Consider the following 11,620-nt stretch of genomic DNA (forward strand, 5'->3'; position numbering starts at 1 on the left):
ATAATTGACATAAAATGTAGAATTTGTGAGATAAAAAGTAATAATTATGGAATAAAAAGTAGAAATTCTGAGATAAAAAGTCAAAATTATGAGATAAATGATCAAAATTATGAGACAAAAAGTTGAAATTATCAGATAAAAAGTCATAATATGAGATAAAAAGTAGAAATTGTGAGATAAAAAGTCAATTATCAGATAAAAATTCACAATTCTGAGATAAAAAGTCAAAATTATGAGATACAGAGTCAAAAATTCTGAGATAAAAAGTAGAAATTATGATACAAATTCATAATTATGAGATAAGAAGTACAAATTGTGAGATAAAAAGTCATAATTATGAAATAAAAAGTCAAAATTATGAGATAAAAAGTCCCAATTATGATAAAAATGTGAAATTATGAGATAACTAGAAAAGCACTCGGAGAGTCCAGACCTACACCCCCCCGATCACCACCAAAATTCAATCATTTGTTCCTTGTACCAGTATCAACATTTCCTGAAATTTTCATCCAAATCCATCCATAACTTTTTGAGTTATCTTGCACACAGACAGACAGACAGACCAACACCAGCAAAAACATAACCTCCTGGGTGGAGGTAAAAAGTCATAGTTATGAGATAAAATGTCATAATTATTAGATAAAAAGTCAAAATTATGCTCCCACGGCCAGGGGAAACAGTTCTGAGCGGGGATACATACCTTAGCACAAAAATGAGTGAGAAAGCACAGGGTAGGGTACTTAAGGATTTCTTAAAGAGCAAAGCGATATATGATAGGATTTGACGGACACTGGGGGTTTATGGTGGAGAACAGATGGAAAGTATGAGTGCATGAGTACATAGGAGTGTATGTGGGAATGGATGCAGGTTTATGTTATTCTTATTTATAGCAGGGGTCACCAATCCTGGTCCTCGAGGGCCAGTATCCTGCATCTTTTAGACGTTTCCCTCTTCCAGCACACCTGATAGTCATTACCAGGCTTCTGCAGAGTTTGATGATCATTTAAATCAGATGTGTTGGAAGAGGGACGCCCCTGATTTATATTATGGGGATAAAAAATGTAAATCTATTGTCTGACCCACACTCTGGAGCAAACGGTGGCAGTAATGCACCGTTAAGCTGGATGCCAACCGCCGCAAAACACAAAGAAGAAGTAAATCGGAAGTGCGCACAACAATAAATAAACTATAAAGACGCTCTTCTTCAAAGTGTTATGATACATGATGAGTATGAAGAAAAATAATCGACAATAAGTCAGACAAGAGATCGAAAAAAGAACATGTTTTATTAGATTTAAAACTTATTTGACATTTATGCCACTTGTGACATTTTATCTGAAAATAACAATACACATACAGTTCAATGATATAAGAGAAATCTATATCATAGGTGAGTAAATGCCTTACACATTAAAACGCTAATGTTGAACTGAGGAATTTGAGAAACAAAACATTAACATCTAGAAACAATTTTACAACTTTCATAGACAAGAACAATACACTCAGTAACAAAATATTTTTTTGTGCTAAAGTTTAGGTTTACACCTTGACATAACAGTTTATGAATAACTGTACTTGTCATCTGTTTGTCAAACCCCTCACTCCTTGTGTTTGGAGGCTGAATCATTGCATCCTTGATTCCAAATGCATCAGTGAGAATCTGGGAGAGAACAGCAATAATTATTACAACAAAAATGATGGTTAATGATATAAAATAACAATATTTATAGAAGACGGAGTGTACCTTGCTTTTTAATGGCCTTCGGTGCTGTCGGGGTTCCAGCATTCTCCGGAAGTTTAAGACTTAGGCGCATAAAACTATATTAATTTTCCTGATTTACAACCATTATTACCATAAGGTTCTGAGTACAACAAATGGAAAAGCCAGACATAAAAACAATACACCAAAACCTTACAAGAAAATGTGTAAAAAAAAAAAAAAAAAAATTCACTAGATCTGGGAAATGTAATGTTTCATACAAATCTAGTTTAGCTTGTGCCCAAAATGCCTGGGGTAGGCAAAGCCAGGGTAGGTCCTGTACTGTTGTTTGACTAAGATTTCTGTGTTTACGTAAAAACTTCACCTTCAGTGTATTCAGATGCTCCTCTTAGCTCTCCTGTATCCTCTTTTACAGCAGCTGAAACATAAAACAAAGAAACAAATGACACACCATCTGTTACTTCAGTAAGGACTTGTATGTTAAACTAAATTCAAAATAACACATAAATTCTCACCTCACAAGATAACTGATCATCATCCAGATACATTCAAAAAAAAAAACTATCACCTCTCTGTAGACATGGTCATAGCTCCTCTGTGCCACTAGAGGGAAGCAAAGCCTAATGTACTACCTTAACCATGTTCAACACATGTAACTCACATTGATTAGAAAAGAGATGAACATGTTTTCTACTGTTTGGGAAAGACTTGGGGTCAATCACAAACTCATAGAAGGATATTGGAGATGTGACCATGATAAAACAGAGACTCATTAGCTTTGTTGTCTTTTAAACAAACATATCAATTGTTAATATCGTTGTGGGCTTTAAATTGAAACTCACAATCATATTGATAGTAACTCTTCAGATAATAGAAGATCTTCTCCACCTCTTTCTCAGTAGCTTCTTCATGGGACTCCTCCATCTTCCTTAGCTGAAGGACATTAATATGATGCAGTATATTGGAAAATAAAGCTCTCTCAGCCAAAACGAAGCAAAGTCTGTAATATTGAAACAATAATTATCAAAACAACTAAAGAAGGGATAATACTCTGTGAGCATTATTGTTAGGGTCATGGAGGTATACGTGAATGGGTATTATCCTTTCAGCTGTTTGATACCAAATGCTGACTAATTTTGTAGTTTTCTTGTTGATTTCTTTGTAAACTGCAGAATTTTCTAAATAAAATTTCTCTTTGAATAGAAAATGTGCTTCCTACCTAGCCAAGTCCATTGTTCAAGCCATGTGGGGACAAAACCTTTTTTTCCTCTTCTTTTGATCATATTCTTGATCAGACTTCTTCTTTTGTGCTGCTGTCCTTGTCTTTGTGGGATTAGGTTTTGGGGCCTTTATAAAGTTCACCTTAAGATTTTAAACACCAAATTCAACAGCCACCGATGCGAGCCAAAGATGCTCATGTATTTTGGAGCTTAAATGGCTGCTGTACATACGGAGATTAATGATCTGCACTGGGGTAGCCTAAATTCAGTACGACAGGTTTCACTACCAGATGTTTACATTGAAAAGAATGCGGTTGCACATGCCTGATGGTTTGGAGCATACACATCATTCTTAGGGGGTACAGAAAAATATGGGGGTAAAAATTGTACACGACACTGGCGAGATATAGTTTCTCCGTGTTAGCAGTGGCCCAAACAGGCCAGTTCATTCTGAGTTCTCGTGGCCTGTACTGGCCCGTCAGTTGTAAAAACTGCGTTGGGCCATCAGACCAGTGTCAAGCCCTGGCAGATATCAAAGGACCTGAACCTCATCTGCAAAAATAGCTGATTCTGTCCCTTTTTTGATAAAGGGCATCTGTCATCAGAGACCAGCCCATCTTGTCAAGATGTACACCAAGATGTGTATGTCGGCACCATCTGCATGTCCACCCCACATTTTGACTGAATGAGGAGGAGGGTTTAGAATTCCTGAAATCCTCCACCATTTCTTTGGTCTTGGAGGCACAACCTACCAAAAGAAATTTAAACACAATCCAGACTTCGAAATAATTAGATTAACTTTTCCTTTCTTCAGCGATTCTCATATATAGAATTTGTTCACTTCTAAGTTCTAATTTGGTCCAAACCACTTGTAGATTGTGTAACTTCAACAGGCTATTCAATTAAAGCACATGCACTACAGCACATTCACGTGTAGCGGGAGGTGACCACTGTTTCACTCAGTTCCAGGCATCTGGGGGCAGCATCTACTGCAGCTCCATCCTGCGCCACATCCTCCCCTTCTCTTCTTGTTAGTTGAGACCCATAAAGAACAACTGTCACAGAAGCAGGGAGATCTCTACAGGATCACTACATGTACATCACTATATGTACACTATTTTCTTACTATGTTTTACTCTGTAAATAAATATAATGTGGTGAAGATTAATTAAGTTCTCCTCCTGGTGGTTCTTCTGGTAGACACATGCCAGGGTCTGACTCGGACTGGAGACCATTTCCATATGTCACTCATTCCCATACTCTCTTTACCAACATTTCCTGTCTCCCATCACTTGAACAAATTAATAAAGGCACAAAAGTCCCCTTCCCAAACTTAACTCAATTTAACTTCAGCAGCATGAAGCATCTTTTCCCAGACTCTCTAATAAACATACAATGAACATAAGACGTCTTATACATGGACACATTTCAAACTTGTTCCAGTATTTAGAAAAAACTTCAGTGAAACCTACTGTTATATATTCATATATCTAGAATCAAACTGAATTGAAGTCATAAATAGTGCATTAAATAGTGTCCACCTCATGTAACAGCAAGCTTACTAGTCAACACATAGGCCTGACACCTAAGAACATTAAAAAGGTGTGCATTTTGTGGTTCTGTTGCCTAACTGTAACTGTATTGTTGCTATATCATATCTTTGTCTGGGTTTCTATTTGGAGTTGCTGCTGTCTTACTGTTTTGCATGCTCTGTACTAATATTATGAGTTTTCCACTTCTGATTTATCCTTGAAGACACTTGAAAGGTATATATATATTACAATATCTCTATACACTACACAATAATGACTAGGATTTTGGTTATGGTACACTTCCTCCACTTCCTGACCCACAAGAGCACAAACACATTTTCTATGCAATTTGTATATACACAATAAATATATTCACTGGGCATTCAACAAATACAGTGATATCAAAATTTGAGCTTTTTGCAAATATCTGGCCAGCTTTCTCTCTTGCCCTGTCAGTGGCCACAACAAGAAGCTGGGAATCCAGACCCAATTCCCTTGTATGACATACTAAGAAGAGACATTTTGTTGAAGCACTGAATAAACTGTTAAATGATTGAGGGATGAATCAAAACCTCTAGTTACCACTAAAATTAATTCATATTATATGGAATGGAGACTATAGCCCCTTTTACGCAGCACCTCTGAATATTTCGGCTTTATTGTGGAACAAAATCTGTGTAAACAAAATGGTTGGATCATTTGGTCCCACCTTTATCGTGGCTTTGTAACCCTTCTGGAGGTAGTATCAGAGCTGTGATAAAGGTGGAATCATAATTCCAGGATGCTATGTCAAAGGAACACCTCTCGTTCCATAACCAAGGTGTGTCGTTTTGATGACGTATCGCATGTGCGACCCCCGTGCCGGGGGGATTTGAAAATGAGCATGGCCATGTACAGTAAACAAGTATATCAACTTGACCGGATGTCAAACTGGGGAGATGCTGAGATCCACGAGCTGTTGCCACTTTGGGCGGAGGACTCTATTCATGCTTACATTTGTGGAACAGTGAAAGACAGGCTGACTTTGGAGAGGTTAGCACCATTGCTATGCCCGAGTGTATTTCCGAGGCGCAAGTATACATCACACTATACGCTGCGTCACTGCCCCTTTGATTCCAGAATGCAGGTCCGCTGTGCAAAAGTCCAGTCTGTCTCACCTCCGTTACTCCTTTAGCTTGGCTGTGGAAATCGGTCAATGGTGGAAAAAGGTGGCATCACCATCTCACCTTTTTATGTACCTTTTTGTGCACCTTATGTGTAAAAGTGGCTTTTGTCTATACTTATTGACACTGGGCCAGAGGTGAAATGCACCTGGATGCTTCATTATTCAGTCATAGGGCTTGTGTATTAATATATAAACAGTCAGACAGTCACTTCAGAGGCATTGCAGTTACATACAGATGAACTTTACAGCTTGAGATGAACATATATAGCGACCAAACCAAATTGTGTGGAAAATGAAGCACCAGAAGACTCCTACTCATGCTCAGGGGGGACATGCCAAACCCTGAATGAGAGCATTTGTTTATAATCACCGTCATCATTTAAAGTAGATATACTATTATAAAGTCATCTTTTTGAAGTACTTTATTTAGGCTAGCTAATGTATTTGCAAGCCTTTTTGGCCTCACACAGTACATACCATGTTTAGCTAACCCATAAAGACCCAGTGCTACTTTTGTGTCAGTTGTCCCAACACAGTAGTTCTCTATTTCTACCTTTCTTGACTGATTTATCACCAATTTTTTAGAACTAATATTATCCTCTGTATTTTCCTTTTACTGGTATAAATCACATATTTTCCTATATTTAATTCACTGATTATGTAGATGTTCATGAAAACTCAGAGTAAATTCAAAATCAATTATATCAAAAATGAGAAAAATTAAGAAAAAGTTATTTTTCATTAAAGATATTGCTAACTGAATGGACAAACAAGTGTGTCCGTCCACTGTCATTGATCCAACTCCATGGGTTTTACTGATGAATCGTTGTTGTAGAAGATGTTGGTGTTTCCACGGTAACTACAGAGCCTCTGAACATCCAAATGGGTCATATCTGACGACCATGAAAAGATGCATAACTGTATTTTACACCAACTATTTACATGGATTGATCGGATTAGTGGATCAACAGGTATTAAACAGTTCAGGTCAGTAGATGGTTTGTGTCACCAGTGGCTGTTTGGGTCTTTATGGGTTAAAAAACGTCTTTTCCCTGTTCTAAAACCTATCATTTCTTCTCTGTTCTCTGAAACACACATGCGTTAGGGCCATGCGTTATTTACTTGTCAACAAATATGAATTCAAAAACCTAAATGGAAGCTAATCTTACTTTCCACTGAGGTTAAAATGTCCCGGTACTCCCTCCGTCTTCCTCTCTCCAGGTCGTCGTGGTCTGTTGGACCGATGACAGAACCCCCGTCGCCTCCATAACCTCCCACCTGGTCTGGTCTCCTCTCCCTCGGCCCTTCCGATCGGAACTTAGGTAATTACCTCAGCATGTGGGCCTTTTCATCTTTAGTCCGTGAGTGAACAATACAGCAGTAACAATTTAGCTTCATCCAACTGACAACAACGGTAAAATACACAGAGCATTTAAGCTAGTTTTCGAACTGCAGAGGGAAGGTTTGTTTTTGAGGCAGGTAAAAGTATGAATTCAACAAAAAAATAAATTAAGAAACTAAAACTGTTATTCACAAATCATGCTTCTGTTTTTCTTTGTTATATGCCATTAATTTATTACTTTCAATTTTTGAACTAATACATAAAAGAGGACAAATTGTGTATTTTGAATCAACTAATTAATCCCACTTTTAGCAGTTTTAATACTACGGAGCCCGGGAAGGGACAAAACATTTGAAGCAAACATTGCGTTTTTGTCATGAAATACACTTTTGTTGCAGTATAAAATGTCTGACAGTGTTATCATAACACTTATGGAGCCAACAGAAACACAATAGGATGCCTAGCCTGCCTGATTAAAAGGGAAGAGAATCACAGGGAAAAAGCACCAAACTCTGTATATGAGTCATGTATGAGATTCTAGGTGTAAAGTGCAAAATAATGTGAGAGTGAAGAAACGAGGAAGCGCTTTAAACCTTTGACCTTAACTTTATCAAAAAAGCACAGTAAGATTTTCCAGGATCCAGGATTTCAACATATTTGCACATTTTTATGGAACTGAAAACAGTGATCTGCATTAGAGATTAAATGTGCCATATGTTATATAGTTATATTACAGATGAATTGGAAATAAGATGAAAACAAATGCCAAAAGTGGTGGTTGGATGATTACTTAAATATGTAAAGTGTATGAAGTGTTATTACACATATATGTAGTTTTTTGTACATTTATTGTAGATTCATAAATCCCCTACTAGAAAGAACCTGTAAAGTGAATGTATTGTAATGTGCAGACAGACAATGTTTGAAGTAGCTCTCGTAGCTCTGACACAAACATTCCTTTTCATTAAAACCCATTCTCTCATTAATTCTCAAAATTTCACATTTTGACCCCAAACTACTGTATATCTTGGAAACTACAGCAAACCATCTTTTTTTTTTTCTTTTTCTTTATTATTTTACTTCATTAGTGACTTAGACTTGGAAAAGTTTCACCACTTTTATTCTGGAGACATTTTACTTCCTCTGTAGATACATTGATATTAGTATAAGACATAAGCATTTGTCTAGTTTTAAAAAAACTATTTTTCCTCAACCTGCCTCTCTTTCACTCACTCCATCCATCTTCCTCTGCTATGCTGTCCTCATCTAAGTTCTCCCATCCTCACTCCCCTCTTATCTATATCCACATGTATTTTTTTAGTACACCAAGACTCAGTTTAACCATCTAATTGTTTTCTTAGTACTTTAGGCATAATTATAATTAGGACCATATGAAAATAAACATTCTTTCTATTTCTCTCTCTTTCTTTCTTTTTGTCTCTCCATCTTACTTGCAACCTTGTTGCACTGCTACCTCTGCTTGGTTTTGCCTGCATATAGTAATTGGTTCTCACAACATGCAGTTTAGTTTTGGCGAGAAATGCTTTCAACCACATGTTCACAGCTCTTATCCTATGCTACACCCTTAACCCCGTGGTATATATTGGTTTGTATGCTTCAAACCTGCTCTGGTGAAAGAACAGTCTTGAGAAATAAAAATCTACTGAGACAATAATAAGATGAAATGTAAATCTAATCATCAACAACTGAAATTTGTTGCACTGAATATTTTTATTTAATGCATTCTTATTTACATTATCTGTTTAAATTACACACACATTTGAGCTTCAGATACTCATTTCTAATTGCTGTCCCTTCTCCTGCTCCTTTGTTACCACTCACTTCTTGGTCATACATGTGACGCAATCACTGGAGAATATGTGCTGTCAAGATGTTTACCCCTTTGCCAACATTTACCAAAGGGAAATTGCAGTTTAAACAAGATTAGAGAGAAGGAAGTAAAAAAATAACTGTATTAGCAAAGTTAGGGGAATGTGGTGGATGACATAGCAAATATGCAGAAGTGCTTAGTTAGTACTGGATGCACATTATTATGTAAGTGAAACTTAGTCATTAATCATCACTGACATGAACAGCTTTGACTATTTGACTTGTTTCTTGCCACACACAGTAGTACTTGTCCATTGAACATATTTAAATCTCATTGCATTCACCTGAGAATATTTACACCTTTTTCCATTAAAATGAATGCTATTTATACGCACATAATCCATTCTTATTTACATGACAGTTACTTAGCCTTTGTTTCATTGTCCCATATTGTTTTGAGCCATGTTCTTGCTCTATGAGAGCCTGCTATTATGGGCTATTTGCGACATCTCCAGCTGAGTTGATGTGACTGTGGAATCCATGGTACCTTTCTGAAGTGGTTTTTGACTGAGTGCGGCTGTCAGTCGTCTTCTGAACATTTTGCATAAGAAGACATAGATGAGTGGGTCTAAGCAGACATTTGTGGCAGACAACCACAGGGTGGTTTCCTTGGCAATGTAGAGCGCGTTCTGTGCCTGGCAGTGACTTACAGCATTGCGAGTTTGGGTCAGAGTATAGGGAACTCGTGCGAAGTGAAAGGGGGCGAAGCAGATGAAAAACACCCCGACCACAACAAAGACCTTTGCTTTGGTCCTGCGACTGGCAGCTTGAGACCTGCTCTTTGAGGCTTTGTATGACTCATAGACCTTCTTGCTGATAAATGTGTAGCAAAACATCATCAATGCCAGCGTGCCCCAGAAAATCACCTGGAAGAAACAAACACAGACAAAACAGTCACCATGCAGCATGTCTGACAAATACTATTAACAGTACTTAGCACTGAAACTAGAAGTACCTGACAGAAGTAGTTGAATCCTTCATGCCAGAGCAGACCAGCTTCACCCTTCATAGATGTGCACTTCAGTCGGCCTCCAGACACCCGTGGTGGCTTGTCACTCAGAATAACATTGGGTAATGCTAAAGATAACATTACTACCCAGACACCTGCGCTCAGCATCTGACCTACTCGAACCTGCTGCAGGGCGCACTTCCCAAAGGGCCGTACTATCTTCAGATAGCGATCCAGACTGATGAGGCCCAGTAAGAGTATGCTGATATACATGGTGATGTAGAAGAGAACCGCAGAGTATCTGCAGTGGAAGGCACGTAGCTGCCACGACCCCACACCTGCATCACTTAAGATCCTCAGAGGGATGGTCAGGGTCATCAGCAAGTCGGCTACTACCTGGTGTTGAAAGAGGACAAGTATTTAGCTTTGTGACAATGTCGCTTCACGTTGGCAACAACAGAAGCTCATAGGCTTATATCTCACCACATTTTTTAGGAAGACGACAAATGTTGAAGTGCTGGGGATGTTGAAAAAGATCCATGCAGCCAGGGAATTCAGTACCAAGGCAACAATGAAAAGGATGCTGTACAGACAGGGGAAAACTACAGAGGTCACACTGGTATCTCGAATACACTTGATGGAGGTGTTCGACAGGGTGGTGTTCATCTTGTGGTCTTCAGTTGCCCTTCAAAGTTATGATGGATGGAAGACAAAATGAGATGAGAGTGACATTAGAGAGAGTCAAATGTTCCAGCAGACATGAAGATATGAAGAAACTCTTGTGTTTAACCTTTTTAGAAACTTGCTAAAGCTGTAAAATAATTTCTGTCTTTTACTGTTCATTTACTATATACTCTGTCATGTTTAAACAAGGCTGCTAAGTAGGATTATACTCCCACAGCCAGTCCTGTGTGATTAGATTGCCAGTTGAGTCAATCAGACAGGATTTAGAGATACTCTGAATACACAGGAATGAAGGCCCCTAACAACTGCATCTGAAAACACATCCTGTCTCAGTCATTAAAATGCCCCTATATCTGCCTGGTGGTTTCGCTTTACACCAAAAACCTAAACTGTTAAGAATTCCACTGAGGATGGAAGCAGCTGCTATGGCAACCAACGTAAACCACACTCTTATCTGTATTAGTTTACTGCACACTAATTCAGTTAGACATGTTAAAGTTACATCTGTGGTCCCATCCTGGTCCAACATTTCATCTCTATGTTCTTGTAAAACTAGTAAGTGAGTCTTACCTTCTTATTGTGTCCTTATCGTCTGTGAGTCTAGGGCACGTGAAGAATAATGAAGAAAGCAGTGGGAAAAAAAAAAATATTAAAAAAAAAAAAAAAAAAAAAGGAAGAAGTGAAATCTCTAATTCCGCTTTCTTTCTCAGAGAAAGAAAATTCAAAAGAATCTAGAGCTGACAACCTCTTGGTGTTACTTTAGTTCTTGAATTATTCAAGAAATACTACTTCTGACCAATAAGGAGGTTGCAGTGTTTGTCTTTCTCTGTGTTTCCCTCTCTCTCTCTCTCTCTCTCTCTCTCTCTCTCTCTCTCTCTCTCTCTCTCTCTCTCTTAAAGTGTGTGTGTTTGATGCTCTTACAATGGGTGGTCTCTGGAGCTACTGTGTGGCTGTCTTGTCACAATCCCAATGAGTTTGCCAGTCTTCCTCCCGGTGAAAGACTCTTTCCTTCCTAGCTTCCTGTTCCAATTGTCTGCTGAGAGGCTTGTTCTGCTCCGTGCCAGTCCCCCTGCCTCCGCTAGCTTATGTCAGTCTCAGTAGCTGTTGACAAGCGAACA

The 11,620-nt window shown here is 38.2% G+C and overlaps 1 protein-coding gene across 2 annotated transcripts; it reads right to left on the minus strand.

The window, feature by feature from the left end:
* Window positions 1–7,981: 7,981 nt before the first annotated feature.
* Window positions 7,982–11,620, minus strand: LOC115430973 (P2Y purinoceptor 13-like). 2 transcript variants are annotated; one of them, XM_030151189.1, is made up of 5 exons: window positions 11,424–11,620; window positions 11,073–11,102; window positions 10,302–10,503; window positions 9,825–10,214; window positions 7,982–9,735 (listed from the first exon to the last, which is right to left on the minus strand). In XM_030151189.1, exons 3-5 carry the CDS (start codon window positions 10,482–10,484, stop codon window positions 9,283–9,285), a joined length of 1,026 nt encoding a protein of 341 aa, XP_030007049.1. In that variant the 5' UTR covers window positions 10,485–10,503; window positions 11,073–11,102; window positions 11,424–11,620; the 3' UTR covers window positions 7,982–9,282. The 2 variants fall into 2 exon arrangements, with proteins under 2 accessions (XP_030007049.1, XP_030007050.1); XM_030151190.1 differs by lacking the exon at window positions 11,073–11,102.

The sequence above is a fragment of the Sphaeramia orbicularis genome, chromosome 13 (genome assembly GCF_902148855.1).
Source record: "Sphaeramia orbicularis chromosome 13, fSphaOr1.1, whole genome shotgun sequence".
NCBI lineage: Eukaryota > Metazoa > Chordata > Actinopteri > Kurtiformes > Apogonidae > Sphaeramia > Sphaeramia orbicularis.

Excerpts from the sequence above, each read along its gene's own strand:
- LOC115430973 (XM_030151190.1), bottom strand. The coding sequence starts at position 10,484 with ATGAACACCACCCTGTCGAACACCTCCATCAAGTGTATTCGAGATACC. Across the intron at positions 10,215-10,301 it reads TCGTCTTCCTAAAAAATGTG|GTAGTAGCCGACTTGCTGAT; the intron begins GTGAGATATAAG and ends TTTCAACACCAG. Across the intron at positions 9,736-9,824 it reads GATTCAACTACTTCTGTCAG|GTGATTTTCTGGGGCACGCT; the intron begins GTACTTCTAGTT and ends TGTTTCTTCCAG.